The sequence below is a fragment of the Theobroma cacao genome, chromosome 3 (genome assembly GCF_053813885.1).
Source record: "Theobroma cacao isolate CCN51 chromosome 3, ASM5381388v1, whole genome shotgun sequence".
Lineage (NCBI taxonomy): Eukaryota > Viridiplantae > Streptophyta > Magnoliopsida > Malvales > Malvaceae > Theobroma > Theobroma cacao.
In genome coordinates this window covers 45692492-45709936 of record NC_142641.1, presented here as the reverse complement: position 1 = coordinate 45709936, position 17445 = coordinate 45692492, and the positions used below count along the sequence as shown (strand labels likewise).

Below are 17445 nucleotides of genomic sequence, written 5' to 3'. Positions count from 1 at the left end.
TTGTTAGGGTTTAAACGACAGCGTTTACACTCAAAGGTACTACTTTTACAAAACCCCTGTCAAAAAAGAAAAACACAATTGGAGGCTCATCCCAGATTGACACGCGTCAAGCGGTCAACTGACGTGTTCTTACCATTTTTACCCGTCCAAGGGTCCTGGAGCCTAGTACCCGTTAACCCAAATTCAAAGTCTCTCTCTCTCTCTCTCTCTCTTTCTCTCTCTCTCTCTCTAAAATCCTATATAAACAGAATCTGATACCAAACACAAGGTCGCTAATTCTCTGTCCTATCGAAACATCACCCACCTCGTATTTCGTGTCCGCCGTTAGTTCTTCTTCTATGCTTTTAAATTTGTTTATCAAGTGATTCATTCAATGGACTGAAATTGTTGGTTTTGTTTTTTTTAAGGAGTTTGTTTGGAAGATGAGGCTGTTGAAAGTAGCCACGTGTAATCTGAACCAATGGGCAATGGATTTTGACTGCAATTTGAAGCACATTAAGGAATCCATATCAAGAGCCAAAGAAGCTGGTGCTGTCATCAGGCTTGGACCCGAGCTCGAAATCACTGGCTATGGCTGTGAAGATCATTTCTTGGAACTAGATACAGTCAATCACGCGTAAGTTTTTCCTTTTTTCTGGGTTTTTTCTTCAAAGATTCATGGAACTTTGCCTTGATTTTTGGTGTTCTTAGAACTTGGATTATCAGTCGTTTGTTGGTGCTTAGAATTAAATTGAAGTACATTGCTTCTTTGATGGGATGCGGCATATGCTATTAGTTTTTTGCTAAGTTTTCTCTATGTAAACTGAAACATTTTGGTATTTTTAATTAGGAAGGTACCCCTTTTTGTTCTCAAGGATAATGATTGGTAGATTCACTGTCCCAAAAAATTCCTTAGTTGGTCTTGTAGTCTTGCAGGTGATGATACTTTGCTTCTCTGAAATGACACTTGGGGTTATTTATTTGCAGCTGGGAGTGCTTGAAAGAAATACTGCTTGGTGATTGGACGGATGGCATACTGTGCAGCATAGGAATGCCTATTATTAAAGGATCAGAGCGTTATAATTGTCAAGTTTTTTGTTTTAACCGGAAAATTGTCATGATACGGCCAAAGATGTGGCTTGCAAATGATGGCAATTACAGGGAGCTTCGGTGGTTTACAACGTGGAAGCAAGAGGACCAGCTTGTAGAATTTCAGATCCCACCTGAGATTTCTGAGGCCTTGTCGCAGAAATCAGTGCCTTTTGGTTATGGATACATTCAGTTTTTGGACACGTAAGCATAACATTGCTGGTTCTGCTTTTATTAGTTTGATAGTATTAAGTTTTCAACTTTTCTGTCTTAGCCAATAAAGACGTCTTAACTGGATTACCTATTGATTAGGCATTATTCACTTATCCATACACATAAATCATCAGAAGGGTCATGTCTCTTCTATGTAATGATGCAAATGTAACTTCATATGCAAGTAGGTTACGCTGCATATCATGGGAAACTTGGTCACTGGATTCTTGATGAAATGATAATATTCAGGCTGTTTTACTTCTTGTTAGAGCTGTTGCGGCTGAAATTTGTGAAGAGCTTTTTACTCCTATTCCTCCCCATGCTGAGCTTGCATTGAATGGAGTCGAAGTTTTCTTGAATGCCAGTGGAAGTCACCACCAATTGAGGAAGTTAGATCTTCGGCTTCGGGCTTTTATTGGTGCTACTCATACTCGTGGAGGGGTATATATGTACAGTAACCACCAGGGCTGTGATGGTGGTCGGCTATATTATGGTAAATGACTTGCTGCTAATGCACTATAAATTTGTTTGATTTTATTATTTCGCACATTTTACTTAGTGGTGATGTCAATCTAGACTTTAGCATAGCATTCAATGCACTATATATTTTAGTAGTATGCTTGCTTTGGTTTTTGCATTATCTTTTCTGCTCCTTAGAAAATGTTTTCTTTCATGTAAAAGATATTGTTTGGTTTATTGAGCAGTAATTTATTTGTTTCAGATGGTTGTTGTTGTGTTGTTGTGAATGGAGAGGTGGTTGCTCAAGGCTCACAGTTCTCCTTGAAGGATATTGAGGTTGTGGTTGCTCAAGTAGATCTAGATGCGGTAGGTTGTAACCTTGCACTCGTTCATTGTGTGCATGGTTGTCGGGTATTGAGAAAGTTCTCTTCGCTGAAACCTTGAATGCTTTTAGTAAACTATATGCCATTTTAAGGTTTGATGCAGAAAAGAGAAGGGCAAAAAAAGAAAAAAGATGATTTCCAATATGAGAATTTCTTCCACAAGAAGTCTGATAAAGAATTAACATGGATGCAATTATTAAGTACTAACTACTACTAATGCCTAATGGTCACAAAGAAGATCCTATTCATGCAACTTGGTGGCAACTTAGAATTCACCTTTTTTCTAATGTTGTGTTTATAATGTCTTATTACACTTCTTGCATTTCTTTGTGTATGACAGGTTGCTAGTTTAAGAGGATCTATAAGTAGTTTTCAAGAACAAGCAAGTTGCAAAAACAGAGTATCATCAGTAACAGTGCCTTACAATATTTGCCGACCTTTTGACCTGAAAATGTTACTTTCCAGCCCACAGAAGGTTTGTTCTCGGTCAGAAAACATTGTTGTGAAAATCAAAATTATTTCCAGTATCACCAGTCACTTATTACCTAATTGGATTATTTATGAATTGTAGATCATGTATCATTCTCCTGAGGAAGAAATAGCATTTGGTCCTGGCTGCTGGCTATGGGATTATTTAAGAAGAAGTGGAGCTTCTGGGTTTCTGCTTCCACTTTCTGGTGGCGCAGACAGTTCCTCTGTAGCAGCTATAGTTGGATGCATGTGCCAACTTGTTGTCAAAGGTTAGTGTTAGGATTTCATAATATGCTGCTCACTAGCACTTCATCTTTTCTGCTTTTATATAGGATTTAAGAAGTTCAGTTCCTTAAAGAAGAATTATTTCCTGTCATTAAAACCTGAGTGACAAGTCTTCCGTAGCATATTTTCTGTTTTTTGATTTTGTGCTTGCATGTTTCAGAAATTGCAAATGGCGATGAACAAGTTAAAGCTGATGCAATATGGATCGGGAATTACACTGATGGGCAGTTTCCTACTGACAGCAAGGAATTCGCTAAACGCATATTTTATACAGTATACATGGGTTCTGAAAATAGGTGAGTTCACAAAATGGATCTATTGCTCATCTTTCTTCAAGCTAGTAATAACTTTGTTCTGTTGGCACTATAGATGGTACTAAGTATTAGCATTACAGGGGGAAAATGAGCATTACTATTACAACAAAATTTCTTAATTCAGTATGAATGATCATTTGGCACTTGATGTAGATTGTTACAATTCTAGTAACTCCCAATTTTGGTTGCTCTTCAAGAAATTTGTGACCTATTATTTATACCATTGTTTTTTCTTAGGGCTTACTAGAAACTTCTTGTTCCATTCACAGTTGATGTTGACTATCTAGTCAGAAGATTAAAAGAAGAATCAGAAAACTTTGTTTGTATTTCTTGGAGTGATTTATTGTTTTACTAGAAAGTTTAGGAGAGCCATGCCATCTACATGTTTGCTTTCAATAAAAATCATCCTGAAAATTTTTTTCAATTTCCTACTAACAATTCGAGGTCTTTAGAGTATTTGATGTATTTATTAGTAGTACATATCACCTAAACACAATTTTTTTCAGTTTAAGTTAATTGTTCTTTTCAAGGAAGATATTTCTATTTCAGAATAATTGCAGCTTCATATTCTTGAAATCTTACCGTATAGAAATTAAGTGGGGTTTCATTTATTGCAGTTCTGAAGCCACAAAGATGCGGGCTAAGGTTTTAGCAGATGAGATTGGTTCATGGCATCTTGACGTTTGCATAGATGGTGTTGTTTCATCTCTGCTATCTTTGTTTCAGACTCTTACTGGGAAACGACCACGCTATAAGGTTAACTTTGTGATGACAAGTTATTTTCTTATTTTCTTCTATAGGTGGCCCAGCAGATGCCATAGCCATTCTGTGGTAGCTTAGGCATAATACTAGTACATTTTGTCCCTGAGTGCCAAATACCATCAATCATCTCTTGGAAATGTCTTTTAATTATCTTCTTGAAGAAATATAATATCGGGGAAAATTATTCTTTAACCAAACGTTTTTGACAGATATGTGTCTGAAATGATTATTTTCCATTTTGCAGGTTGATGGGGGATCCAATGTTGAGAACTTGGGGTTGCAGAACATCCAAGCTCGAATCAGAATGGTGCTAGCTTTTATGTTAGCATCATTGCTGCCCTGGGTTCACAATAAAAAAGGGTTTTATCTTGTTTTAGGAAGCTCTAATGTGGATGAAGCATTACGTGGTTACCTTACAAAGGTACTAGACCTTTTTCTATTTTCCCCCCTTGTTAGGTATATATAATCAGTGTTTTATTCATGTCACCGTAGTCAATAAGTATATGTTAAAAAAGAATTCTTGCAGGAATTTACTTTTAGTATTTTTTACAGTATGACTGCAGCGCAGCTGATATAAACCCAATTGGAAGCATTAGCAAGCAGGATCTTCGGATATTTTTGCGATGGGCTGCCAACCATCTTGGTTACTCATCCCTGGCAGAAATCGAAGCAGCTCCACCCACTGCTGAACTGGAGCCCATTCGTTCTAACTACAGCCAGGTATCATTTCCTGAACCTTTATAATTTATTAAAATTCTGAAAGGCTTCATAATTTGTTTTTCTTTTGTACTAAAATCATCAAAATTAAGTTCAAAAGACAAAAGATTTAACTCTATCTTCTGCATGAAACAGCTGGATGAAGTAGACATGGGAATGACATATGAGGAGCTATCAGTCTATGGGAGGCTGAGGAAAATTTTCCGCTGTGGTCCAGTATCAATGTTCAAGGTTTGATATTTGAACTCCTTATCTACTAAATAGCCTTCAATGTTTCGTGGTCTTTAAATATGTCAATGCCTCGTAGATGTGATGGCTATGTATAATCCCCATGGAAGGGGGTTTTCTCCCCTTTAAATTTCATACTTTCATCAACTCAACTCCCACTTGAATGCCTAGTAGATCTCTTGAATCATATTTAAACATAATCTTATTTACTTAAATATGGATAACAGTAGACCATATATATTCCATGAGCTTGAAATTGGTAACTCCAACATGTGGATTAAACTACAGAAACAAGGATAACTGCAAACGTGAAAGGTAGTGCATGAAGAAAGTCAAAAAAAAAAGTGTTGGCGTGGTTCAAAAATGTGCCTGTCACAATCTGTTGCTTCATTGCAGATACTTAGTTTTCTGCTATTGTCTTATTTGTTGTAGAATCTTTGCTACAAATGGGGTGCAAGCTTAACTCCATCAGAGGTGGCTGATAAAGTAAAACACTTCTTCAAGTACTATTCCATAAACCGACACAAAATGACTGTATTAACACCTTCATATCACGCTGAGGTATGTCAACTTCAAAGGCATTGATAATTTTTTGTTTTGTTTTGAAGTTAATGGTGATGTTTTTCTGTTATTTCTTTTGTACTCCTTCCTGCAGAGCTATTCACCTGAGGATAATCGGTTCGATCTCCGTCAGTTCCTTTACAATGCAAGATGGCCATATCAGTTTCGCAAGATCCATGAACTTGTGCAAGAGTTAGATGGTGACAAAGTTGCTTTTAAGGAGTCAGGTGAGCACGGAAAATTGGGTGATACATCAGGTGTTGGTGGAATGGGAGTTGTGGCAGCAGCCTCCGGCGATCCTAAAGCTGGCCTTTAGTTCAGTGCAAATAACTTTGCCCTCATTCTCTATTTTATAGAACAAAATCCACTTATAGAAGTTGCAACAAACTCATCTAAACTCACCCCAATTTGTTTTTTTTTTTTTTACTGATTTTAATAGAAATATGTCGTCAAGATGTGTAGAAGAAATAAATTATCTCAATAAAAAAGTGGAAAAATTGAAGTGTTCAATTTCTAATATTCGGAAACTACCATTGAGAATGAAATTTTGAGACCAGTTTGAAACATTTAGCTGGTGTCAACTTGTTAGATAACCTTTTACGCATAAATATATTTGTGTCTTAAAATCAAAATTAACTTTAAAAAATAAAAGAACCGAGTTCACAATAATTCAAAAAAAAAAAATTTTTTTGAATTGATTGGTTTGGGTGACGGTAATTATTCTTGATATCATAATTGTTTGGATTGATTAATTCGAGTGATAACAGTTGTTTTTCTTATCATAATTAAAAATTTTCATTCGAGTAACGTTTTATGTCATGAATTTAAATTTTCAATTTAATATAACATATGTAAAATCATTACTAAATTCAAGATTTATTTGTAAAATTCGTGACACCCATCTTGAGTCGTATTTACGTCGGCTTCATGTCTAAACTACTTAACTCATTTTTTTTATTCAAAAAACCAATATTTTAAATGAAAGAGGACCATTGCTTATAAATCCCAGACTTATCTCGTATAATCCAAGGCTTATCTTTTCTTGAACCTCAAGGATCAGAGGCTCACAGTATTCTACGAGACAAACCCAAACCATAAGGTGTGTGGGCTGGCCATTTATTTTTGCTCTGATGAAGACATTGAAGTCAACAACTTACCCCATCGAAATTTCAGGATACACAGGAATTAGAAAAAGTGTTCTTCCACATAAAAGGAGCAAAATACAAAATAATGATAACAAAAAATCCCTTCAAGCGTATCTTCACCCAAAAAACAAGCGAAGAGAGGGGAATATTTCTCCCTTTTTAACCCCTACCATGAGAAAAATTACAGTATCCTCACCTCACCTAACCTATGCTCTCTCTTATCTTTATCACCCCCGTGCTTGTTCCGCAGCAGTCAAATTTAATTTAGAGATTTTTAGAGTTCATCATGCGAGTCATCCTCTTCAGTTGATTCACCCCCTGGGGCTCCACCAGATCTTTGATATACTGCGGTGATGATAGGGTTGCAGACAGCCTCAACCTCCTTGAGCTTCTCCTCGTACTCTTCCTTCTCAGCACTCTGGTTGTCATCCAGCCACTCAAGGGCTTCCTTCACGGCTGTTTCAACTTTCTCCTTCTCATCGGATTCAAGCTTGTCAGCAAGCTTGTCCTTGTCATTAATCTGGTTTTTCATGTTGTAGACATAGGTCTCCAGGCTGTTGCGAGCATCGATCTTTTCCTTCACCTTCTTGTCCTCCTCGGCAAATTCTTCTGCCTCGCGAACCATTCTGTCAATCTCCTCCTGGCTCAGACGACCCTTATCATTGGTGATAGTGATCTTCTCTGATTTTCCTGTGCCCTTGTCTTCTGCCTTAACATTTAAGATACCATTTGCATCAACTTCGAATGTGACTTCAATTTGAGGAGTTCCCCTGTGCAATTGAGGGATCAAACAGTCAGTGGGTAAATTCAAGTGAAGATTTGCAGACAACATGAAAGAGAATTAATGAAAAAGAGAGTAAACCTTGGAGCTGGCGGAATTCCAGTAAGATCAAATTTCCCAAGCAACCTACAATCCTTTGTAAGACTCCTTTCACCCTCAAAGACCTGACAATCAACCACAAGCAGTTCAAATAAGGTTCCACGTATTTCAGTGGAGCATAAAAAAACAATTCTCCAGCATTTCTAAGTTTAAATGACAAGCCTGTAAGATACCTGAATGGAGACAGTGGTCTGCTGATCCTGATAAGTGGTGAAAACTTGTGACTTCTTGGTTGGGATAACAGTGTTTCTGGGAATCAACTTGGTCATTACCCCACCAACAGTCTCAATACCAAGTGTCAGTGGAGCCACATCAAGAAGAAGAATATCTGTGCATACAGCATTGCACACAGATATCAGCCATAGTTCATTTGATTGGAACAGTTTCATCAGCTATAGGCCTGTATGGTTATAAACTTATATAGTCAGTTACAGGACAAGAAAATGTACCTTTGGTTTCATCACCACCCTCTCCACTCAAGATGCCTCCTTGTACAGCAGCACCATAAGCAACTGCTTCATCTGGGTTAACACCCTTGTTGGGCTCCTTTCCCTCAAAGTAGTCCTTAAGGAGCTGTTGAACCTTTGGAATTCTAGTGCTTCCACCTACAAGAACAATCTCATCAATTTGGCGTTTCTCCAAACCAGCATCTTCCATTGCTTTCTTCACAGGTCCCATGGTCTTTCTGAACAGGTCATTGTTCAACTCCTCAAAGCGAGCCCTGGTCAGTGGCTCAGAGAAATCAATACCGTCAAAAAGTGATTCAATCTCCACACGGACCTGGTGCTGGCTGCTGAGAGCTCTCTTGGCACGCTCAGCTTCCCTCCTAAGCTTCCCAAGAGCTCTGTTGTCCTTGCTGATATCCTTTCCATGCTTTTTCTTGATAAGTTTGATAAAGTACTCCATAATCCTCTGGTCAAAATCCTCGCCTACAAGAAAAATGACCATAAGCAAAAACCCACAATAAAAACAATTTTTAAAAGGCTAAAAGAAAACGATAAAGATGCTTACCTCCCAAATGAGTGTCTCCATTTGTGGAAAGAACCTCAAATACACCATTGTCAATTGTCAAGATACTGACATCAAATGTCCCACCACCAAGATCAAAGACAAGAATGTTTTTCTCTCCACCCTTCTTGTCCAAACCATAGGCAATGGCAGCTGCAGTTGGTTCATTGATAATTCTTGCAACATTGAGCCCAGCAATAATGCCAGCATCCTTGGTGGCCTGCCTCTGGGCATCATTGAAGTAAGCTGCAAATCAAACAAAGATATAAATGTGAGCATAATCCAGGATTAGACAAACAGAATCTTTTTCCAGCAGAGATCGTTGTTTCTTATAATGCACTCACCAGGAACAGTGACCACTGCATCCTTAATTTTCTTCCCAAGGAAAGCTTCAGCTGTTTCCTTCATCTTAGTCAGAACCATGGCACTGATCTCCTCAGGAGAGAATACCTTGGTTTCTCCATCCTTAATCTGTACTTGAATATAAGGCTTTCCATCCTTGTTCACAATCTTATATGGAACAAGTTTCATGTCCTTCTGAACCTCCTTGTCCTCAAACCTGTAAAGAACAAAAGTGCCCCAATAAGCATTACACTCCAATCAACCCCTAAAAATGAAACATAAAAACATGAGAAGAATGTGAATTACTTTCTCCCAATAAGTCTCTTGACATCAAAGATGGTTCTCTCTGCGTTAACAGCTGCCTGGTTCTTTGCAGCCTCACCGATCAGTCTCTCATTGTCAGTGAAAGCCACCCATGATGGTGTAATACGGTTTCCTTGGTCATTGGCTATGATTTCGACATGACCATTCTTGTAAACACCAACACAAGAATAAGTAGTACCAAGATCAATTCCAATGACAGTTCCCAATTTCGTGGCTTCCTCTTTTGCAATCGAGATTGCAAAGAGACATCCTGTTTGCAAAGCTTACACAACGTTAATACCATTATAAAGCCATTTTAGTAACTTTATTTATGATCATTTTTTAGTGCAATCATAATGTCCACCCACGTGATTAAAAGTAAATTCTGTCTTGAATTAGAGATCAAGATCAGATTTGGCAAAACTGCCACGTGTACCACATTTCAAACTAAAACAGAATCCTAACGAACTTTCTAGAACATTCTCGTGCATAATATTCATAAATTATATGTTAAGATATTTAACATAAATGAAAAAAAAATTAAGCGAAACACAGGATTTTCATTAATTAGTTCAAATTTCAAACTCAACCTTGCTTACTAACGATCATGGAGAGAAAATCAAAGGATTAGACTTATGAGATTGCTGAAACTCTCAGTTCACAATCTAATGCATCATTAGAACCGTGGAAACTAAATCAGATCTAAGTATGCATCGATTTAAGAGCAAGAAAATCATCACACAGAATTAGATCTATTACATTCCTCTCAAAAAGAGAAAGGATCAGAGGTCACATAATCACGGGAAAACAAGCAGATCTAGCAAACCAATAACTCACCGGACAAGACTATCGCTAGAACCACTAAAGAGCCGCTTGCTCTCCACGAGTCCGCCATCGCGCGTCCTCAACTCTTATCTCTCTCTCCCTCCTCGCAGAAATCTCTTTGAGCTTTTTCTCTGAAAGTCGAATTCGTTGTACCCTTTACGATTAAGAGGTATTTTTCCGAACGGGACTTTCGTTTTAAGATGTGAGAGTGAGGGGGAGTCGCGGTTCGAGCCTTTTATATTTGAAGCGTCCGCGTCTAACGTAAATGTACCGGAAGGTTGTAAAATGAGAGAACATGTCATCGGTAGTGACGTGGACCAATAAAGTTTCGAGGACGGATTTGGGAGCCAATGAAATTAGATCTTGTGTTGGGGAGATCGTGGCCGTTTATTTTCCCCAGATTTTCGCGTGTCCACCTCCCACTCGTTTGCTTTTCAAAACCCGTTGGTCACGTTGGACAATTATGAAATATTAGTATTTATTGTAAGTTGCATTGCGGATAAATATTTTTTTATTTATTTTTATAGGACAATTATATAAAATAAAAATATTTCATTAAAATGTAAATTTAATTGTTTATAAATAAAAGATGATTATTGTTAGATAATTGTATAAATAGAATAATTCAGTGATACAATTAAAGTACGATATTATTAGTTTGCTAGTTAGTTAATTAGATTACAACCGTTTTTAATTATGCACTTAGATTACAATATTATTAACTAATTAGAAACACTATTAACTAGTTAGAGTTAGACTTTAATAAAATTTAACTTTTTGTATATATACTTCATTTATCCTTGTAACAATATATATAATTTTATAATATAATATTTATTTTCTTGTAACAATTATAATATAATATTTTAATTATATATAATTGAAATTTTGTAATATTAATTTATAAAATGTTTATTTTTATTAGAATTAAAAAATATTTGTTAATAAAAACCATTCAATCTAATTAATTTTTTTTTTTTTACAAATTGGATGAAACTCGTTCGATACAATTAAATATGTTAATTTCACCCAAACTCAATGAGAAATTTGATACATTAACTTGAAAAATGGTGGATTTGGAGATTAAAATTCGAGAATGGGAGAAAATTAAATTCTTCATCAAGGACATGTAACATAGTCCCCTCCTCGCCTCACCCCCGATATATATAATTATTAATGTATATTATAATTTTATAGATTATTAATTTGTTTGAGATTTTTATATTCATGAAATGATAAAAAAAAATCACTTTTATATGTCTACTATAAAAATAAAATATGTATAATTTGGTAAAAATAAATATATACAATTTTCTTTGGTTAGTTTTGTAATTTGAATTTGTACTTATTTTAGCATATGTGTGTTTTTAGTTATTTTAAATTTATTATTTAAATTTTTTTTATAAATTATGAAATAAATCGACTAGAAATAGAAATCCCTCTAGATCTTCATGGAGGTGAGGATGGGGAGGAAATTTCTCTACGATGCGAGGACGAGAATAAGGAAAAGGTCAATGAATTGTGGTAAAGGACGAGGAATGCACTACTCATCCTCAACTCGTCCCATTGACATCTTTAGATATAATATATATATTATATATAATTTTTTATATTTACAAAATAGATAAATTTATTAATAATAGATATGATAGTTTTTATAAATAAAAAAATTTAAGTTTAGGTAATATTTATATTATTATTATTATTATAAACAGATAAATGTTATGAGTTTATATTTTTAATTCAAAAAACATACTTAATATAGGTGATAAAAGGTTTCTATTGCACAGATTTTTTTTACATATAGAAGAGAGAGACTTATACATGGTTTATTTTGTCATTTAAATCTCTAATGGGCTCTATACCAGTAAATATTCAAAATACCACTTGTCACATGTTCATATTTTTAATATAAAAAATATATTTAATAAATAGTAGAATATTTGTATTTATATATCCAATACTCACATTATTTCTTGTAGATATGACATAAATAAAGTCCTAAACATGGTGGCAATGGCATTGTTGACCATTAACATGTGAAGAAAGGGCGAAAGCCAAATCGATTAGGCAGGACACAACATGAAAGTGATGTCTTGGTGTGAAAAAAGAAAGTTCAAAGCCCTACCAACTAGAAACAAAAGGAGTTGGGCCTGTTAGGCTGGTATGGAGTGGCCTGCCTAGGCCCGCAACCTCATTGCCGCGTCCAAGTCAAGCAAAGAGCATTATGAATTGATTGATCGTAATTTCGCGGCTTTTCTCTCTAAAAACCTTAACGCTTAAGCCACCAAAATTAACGGTCCTTCTAACAGCTACCCGTCCAATCAATCAAACAGATGATATTGTCTTCCAATCCCTGCGCTCCACCTGTCTTACTTACACGACTCCCAAATCCTCATCGACGCTTTGAAAACTATTTGACAAAAAATCGAAGCTGAATTTGGCGTGGTGTACAAACAACTCTGTCTCTCACTGCACTCTCTGGTTCGCTGATTCTCCGAGTCCTAACGAACTCTGTCTCTGTCTCTCTCGCTCGCTCTCTCTCACTCGCTCTTTTTCATTTTCTCACAATTTTCCTGCAAAATTTAAAGCAAAAAGATCGCCATTCGTCAACATTTCCGGCCCTGATTATACAAACCGGAAAAAGAAAGAATCCGTTTTGATGGCGGTCGCTTCTCCGTCTGCACCAAGCTTTTCGGTTTCTTTCCGTTGCAGAGGCGCCGCCGAGTCTTGCATTTCCAATCGCCTGACGTGGTTTCCTTCCGTTGCGTTTACGCGTCGCCACCACCGCCAGTCTCTACCTTGCGTCAAACGGCTCTCCATTGCGTCGAGTCTAAATTCGTCAAGATCCTCCCAGGATGGCGACGTTCAGTACGAGTTTCAACAAAGGGGCTGGCAGGAAGGGTCCCCAGTGTACGTGAAGCTCCCCATGGACGCGGTGGGTCCTACGGTGGGACAGTTGTGGAACGCAAAGACCATGTCCTATTCGCTCCATGCGTTGGCTGACGCTGGGGTGGAAGGCGTGGTGCTGGAGATTTGGTGGGGACTGGTTGAGAGATATGCGCCTGGAGTTTACAATTGGCATGGGTACAAGGAGCTGGTGGAGTTGGCCATGCGCAGCGGATTGAAGGTTAGGGTCGTTATGGCTTTTCATCAGTGCGGTACGGGACCTGATGACCCTCACTGGTGCGTTTCATCGCGGTTTCCAACAGAATTCCGTAATCTTTATCTGTTTTTCTAAATAAAAAAAATGTGAAATGCCGATGATATATTGAATTCTTGAGTTTGATTACTTTTTATGAATGTTTCAGTCAATACTTTTAGTTGAATCTTGAATGTTCACGCACGTTCAATGTGATATTGCTGAATTAATAGCTTGTTGTTGACATTGACATTACCTAGCCTAGTAGCCATACATTTAATTGGAGTTGTTTCAATTGTTTCTTCTGTCACTGTTGGACAGTGACAGTTTTCTTTTCTTCACAAACCTTTAATTCTTGGTTTCTTGTTAGTTTGACATCTTGTTCATTAGCTGGTAATAGATACACGCCATTCTTGGGCTCTTCAAACATTTTAAATTGCAGTTGGACATCAAAGGATTATCACACCATTCACATTATCTTAATTTATTTGTTCTTTTTCAGGATAACTATCTTCCAGGAAGCAATATTACTTCATAAGTATTTGTTACCATTTATCTTTGTCCAGTCAATAACCTCAGCTAAAATGTGCCTAATGTCAGTTGTTTGGTTTGAGTTGTTGAATTTTCTAATTCATCTTTGGTTTCGTTAGGCTTTCACTGCCCACCAGTCTCTTCTCTCATCATCAGAGTTCACATCTTCATGACATTACAGGATGAATGGAAGACATTGCCACAATGCTTTCCTATTGTATTTCGCTGGTTTTTGATTGCAAGAGGAACCTAAGCTGAAATAAAGTAAAAATCTAATATGGCCAAGTATAGAACCTTATGGTGTTGGAGATCATAAATTGTAATGTTCTGGAATGGTGATGGTGCTATTTGCTTTGAGGTTTTTTAATGTTGTCTCTAGTCAGTCACTTTAACCCAGCCAAAAAGATGGAAGAACCTTATATGGTTTTTTGACCAATGGCCTCCATCTTAGCTGTGGAAGTGTAGGTACTCCAGAGTAGTGTCTGGTCACTGAACACTGACATCCAAGCTACTTCTTTGTTCAACTTTTGGAGTTAAAGGAATCTAATGAAGATTGAGTTCTATATGTTTTTGTCAGCTGCTATTGGGTGGTAGATGCAACATGAATTTCTATTAATGGTGTTATCTTTCATCTCTTTGCTTGTAGTGTTGGTCCAAATGAAGAGTTCTTTTGCTTCAATTTTTGAACTGTTAATTGTTCCTTGTTCATACCTTTTTTGCCTATATGCTGGTGGTTCTGAAACTTACTTTTTTTTTTATATGTTGAAGGATTTCTCTCCCTCGTTGGGTGCTTGAGGAGATTCAGAAAAATCCTGATTTAGCATATGCTGACAAATTTGGTAGAAGAAATATGGAATATATTTCCCTGGGATGTGATACTCTTCCTGTCTTGCGGGGACGCTCACCCCTCCAAGCATATGCAGATTTCATGAGGAACTTCAGAGACACCTTTGGACATTTTCTTGGTTTTATAATTACTGTAAGATAATACCATGAAACTTCAGTTCACTATATTCTGTAGTCATGAATATAAATTGCAGATTCCTGGATGTATATATAAATTAGGCATTTTATTATAGTGTTTATTATTATGCAGGGAATCCAAGTTGGGATGGGTCCTTCTGGTGAACTAAGGTATCCTTTGTGCAAATTTGAACTAAGGTATCCTTCGTGCACTTCTGAAAAGCTGACATGGTCTTGGCACTCACATGAACTTGGAGAGTTTCAATGCTATGATAAGGTAAGTGGAAAGGTTAAGCACAGTAAGTTTGCATGTGGATCTGTACTTGTGCCTTTAGGAATTAGGAGTTTTCATTCTCATAATGACATCAATACTTATATTGATTTTTCCCCACATTTGCTTTGCACAGTATATGCTGGCATCTCTGAATGCCTGCGCTAAAGACATTGGGATGCCTGAATGGGGCAATGGGGGTCCTGTTGGTGCTAGCAATTTGATTCAAAATCCTGAAAATACTGACTTTTTTGGAAGTGATAATGGTTCATGGAATACACCATATGGTAAATTTTTTCTTGAATGGTACTCAGGGATGCTTCTTTGGCATGGGGAGATTATATGTAGGGAAGCTGAGAGCATTTTTCAGGGTACTGAAGTTAATAAATCAGCAAAAGTGGCAGCGATATACTGGCATTATGACACACAGTCTCATCCATCGGAGCTAACAGCTGGCTACTATAATACTTCCACCAGAGATGGATACCTTCCTATTGCTCGCATGTTTGCTCGGTATGGGTTTACACTGTGCTGCACTGGTTTTGAAAGGCAAGATGCAGAAGAGAAAAAGAGAAACCCTGTAAGTAGTCCAGAGGGATTTCTCAGGCAGCTTCTGTTGGCTGCAAAGGTTTGTGATGTACCACTAGAGGGAGAAAATTATGCAACTACTTTTGATGATGAATCATTTCAACAGGTGCTCAAAATGTTAAAATTCTATTCATATGGTCTAGAAAAGTACTCCCTTTCATTCAACTTTGAGAGGATGGACAAAAACTTATTTGATAATCGTAATTGGATCCGTTTTGTTCGTTTTGTGAAGCAAATGTCTGATGCCAATACTTTTCGAGCCAACTTAGGCATTGAAGATGATGTGCACTGGTCCTCCACATCAGGTGTTGACAAAATTGGAACGACTTTTGCATATTGCTAAGGCAGAATGTGCTTACAAGCTACATCATCAAGGGAAACCTTATACTTGCTCTATCCACAGATGTGTATACATTTAGATTACTGATGATATCTGATCCATTGCTGTGAAATGTGTAGTAATGCATCATTTTATTTTTTACTATGCTTTCTCAAGTCTTGAATCTTTTTGACACAATTATTCACTGTATGATGACATATTGCCTTCCTGAGATTTTTGAAATGGTTGACTTCTAATGAATCTGTACATGTAATCCAAATTCTTTGGCTTGTAGACGATGGGATTTCTGTTTCTTATATGATTTGGCAAGTTGAAGATCTGGTGGCATTTAGCAGTCTCCAGGGGATTAGAATCCTCTATGAGGAATGATTGTAGTCTTAGGGAGCTCAGCATACACAATAAGAGCAATGTGAGGTTAGCTTTATTAGGGCGTGAGTTGCCTTTAAAGATTCAAGATTAGGCAGGGTGTTATTCACCACCCTTCCCCTTCTGACGTCTTCGAATGTTCTCCTACCCTCAATTCCCCTCCGGAAGTAAGCATGATAAGAATTAAACTTAGTCGTCATGCAGGATATAAGCATGTGATATAGCTAAGATTATGAAATTCTACATCCAGCTGGCCTCCTCTAGGGGGCAAAACCTAAGTCCGTGAACTATTGATGGGCGTAATACTTGGTGGGCACTTTTCTTTTAGGTGATTGGTTGAGTTAAAAAAAGAAAAAAACAAACAAACGAAGCGAAATCGTGGAACCACGTACAATGGATACCAATACTACTTCCCACATGGTTTTCAAGCAATCAGGTTGTTGATCTTCATAATTTGCCATATTTAGTGCTTGTCTAAATGCAAAGGCCCAACTTCTAAAGTAGAACAGGCAGCAACCCTGCATTTAATGTGTTCCCAATTTAATTCCTGACATCTATAATGATGCCTTGTCTGATCTGTCTTCTCGTCTGAAAGAACCATCACAACCAACAATCAGCATATCTGATGGTGATGGAGACCACTTATCTGGAGGGCTCTCCTTTGCCTGTGCTAGAACCGAGAGGAGCCTCATCCGTTAGTTTTGGCTTTCCAACATTGATGGATTGGTATTTTATAGTATATTCTGGTTTGAGCCTTGGAAATCATATACTCCTTTGGAAAACACTCACTTGATAGCAGAGTGCATGTATGTATGCAAGGTTGGGATTCAATAATTGTATGATTGTGAGCAAAAGAGTGAGGCTTGGGAGTAACATACAGGGAGTATCAAACATTCAGCCAATGGATTCAATTAAAACAAAGGGTTCATTAAGAAGAGAGAGCATCAGCAAGGTGAGAGAAGCATGAGACTACCCTGTATCGCTGTCCTCTGCAACAATGATGATTCACACTTTCCGTAGCCCTTTCTTTTTGAGGCAAATCCCTACTTGTGGCCCCCTGGAAGAAATAACATTGCTTTGACATAGGGAAACCATGTGCTGTTTCAAATTATAACCCACCTGGTGTGGTGCCATTTCCCGATTCCTTCCCTGCTTCATATATAGACAAACACAGGAATCCACTTTTTCACCTGCAATATAGAAATGCAGCTCCATGATCAGGATTTTTAGTTTTATATCAACTTCTTTTCAGACCACTTATATCTAATTGTGAACAAGTT

At 37.2% G+C, this 17445-nt stretch overlaps 3 protein-coding genes across 4 annotated transcripts; 2 read left to right on the top strand and 1 right to left on the bottom strand.

The window, feature by feature from the left end:
* The first annotated feature begins 175 nt into the window (after positions 1 to 175).
* Positions 176 to 5971, top strand: LOC18606753 (carbon-nitrogen hydrolase family protein). Its single transcript, XM_007040535.3, has 14 exons — positions 176 to 323; positions 408 to 616; positions 967 to 1272; positions 1551 to 1774; positions 2003 to 2106; positions 2464 to 2598; positions 2695 to 2863; positions 3040 to 3175; positions 3811 to 3949; positions 4200 to 4376; positions 4508 to 4675; positions 4808 to 4903; positions 5333 to 5461; positions 5556 to 5971. The coding sequence occupies exons 2-14, from the start codon at positions 423 to 425 to the stop codon at positions 5775 to 5777; spliced, it is 2199 nt and encodes a 732-aa protein (XP_007040597.2). The 5' UTR covers positions 176 to 323; positions 408 to 422; the 3' UTR covers positions 5778 to 5971.
* A 675-nt stretch (positions 5972 to 6646) lies between these two features.
* On the bottom strand, positions 6647 to 10174 carry LOC18606752 (luminal-binding protein 5). The gene is made up of 8 exons (XM_007040534.3): positions 9977 to 10174; positions 9143 to 9410; positions 8839 to 9053; positions 8498 to 8740; positions 7936 to 8415; positions 7660 to 7814; positions 7469 to 7551; positions 6647 to 7376 (listed from the first exon to the last, which is right to left on the bottom strand). Exons 1-8 carry the CDS (start codon positions 10032 to 10034, stop codon positions 6881 to 6883), a joined length of 1998 nt encoding a protein of 665 aa, XP_007040596.3. The 5' UTR covers positions 10035 to 10174; the 3' UTR covers positions 6647 to 6880.
* Positions 10175 to 12380: 2206 nt separating this feature from the next.
* Positions 12381 to 16058, top strand: LOC18606751 (beta-amylase 1, chloroplastic-like). 2 transcript variants are annotated; one of them, XM_088805055.1, is made up of 5 exons: positions 12381 to 13150; positions 14406 to 14616; positions 14734 to 14877; positions 15008 to 15565; positions 15692 to 16058. In XM_088805055.1, the coding sequence occupies exons 1-5, from the start codon at positions 12627 to 12629 to the stop codon at positions 15800 to 15802; spliced, it is 1548 nt and encodes a 515-aa protein (XP_088661181.1). In that variant the 5' UTR covers positions 12381 to 12626; the 3' UTR covers positions 15803 to 16058. The 2 variants fall into 2 exon arrangements, with proteins under 2 accessions (XP_088661181.1, XP_017972235.2); XM_018116746.2 differs by having other exon boundaries at positions 12384 to 13150; positions 15008 to 16058.
* The last annotated feature ends 1387 nt before the right edge of the window (positions 16059 to 17445 follow it).

Coding starts and splice junctions, on each gene's coding strand:
- LOC18606752 (XM_007040534.3), bottom strand. CDS start 10,034: ATGGCGGACTCGTGGAGAGCAAGCGGCTCTTTAGTGGTTCTAGCGATA. Junction 9,411..9,976: donor TCTAGCGATAGTCTTGTCCG/GTGAGTTATTGG, acceptor CTTTGCAAACAG/GATGTCTCTTTGCAATCTCG. Junction 8,416..8,497: donor TGGAGACACTCATTTGGGAG/GTAAGCATCTTT, acceptor TTTTTCTTGTAG/GCGAGGATTTTGACCAGAGG.
- LOC18606751 (XM_018116746.2), top strand. CDS start 12,627: ATGGCGGTCGCTTCTCCGTCTGCACCAAGCTTTTCGGTTTCTTTCCGT. Junction 14,617..14,733: donor TTCTTGGTTTTATAATTACT/GTAAGATAATAC, acceptor ATTATTATGCAG/GGAATCCAAGTTGGGATGGG. Junction 14,878..15,007: donor AGTTTCAATGCTATGATAAG/GTAAGTGGAAAG, acceptor TGCTTTGCACAG/TATATGCTGGCATCTCTGAA.
- LOC18606753 (XM_007040535.3), top strand. CDS start 423: ATGAGGCTGTTGAAAGTAGCCACGTGTAATCTGAACCAATGGGCAATG. Junction 1,273..1,550: donor TACATTCAGTTTTTGGACAC/GTAAGCATAACA, acceptor ACTTCTTGTTAG/AGCTGTTGCGGCTGAAATTT. Junction 3,176..3,810: donor TACATGGGTTCTGAAAATAG/GTGAGTTCACAA, acceptor CATTTATTGCAG/TTCTGAAGCCACAAAGATGC.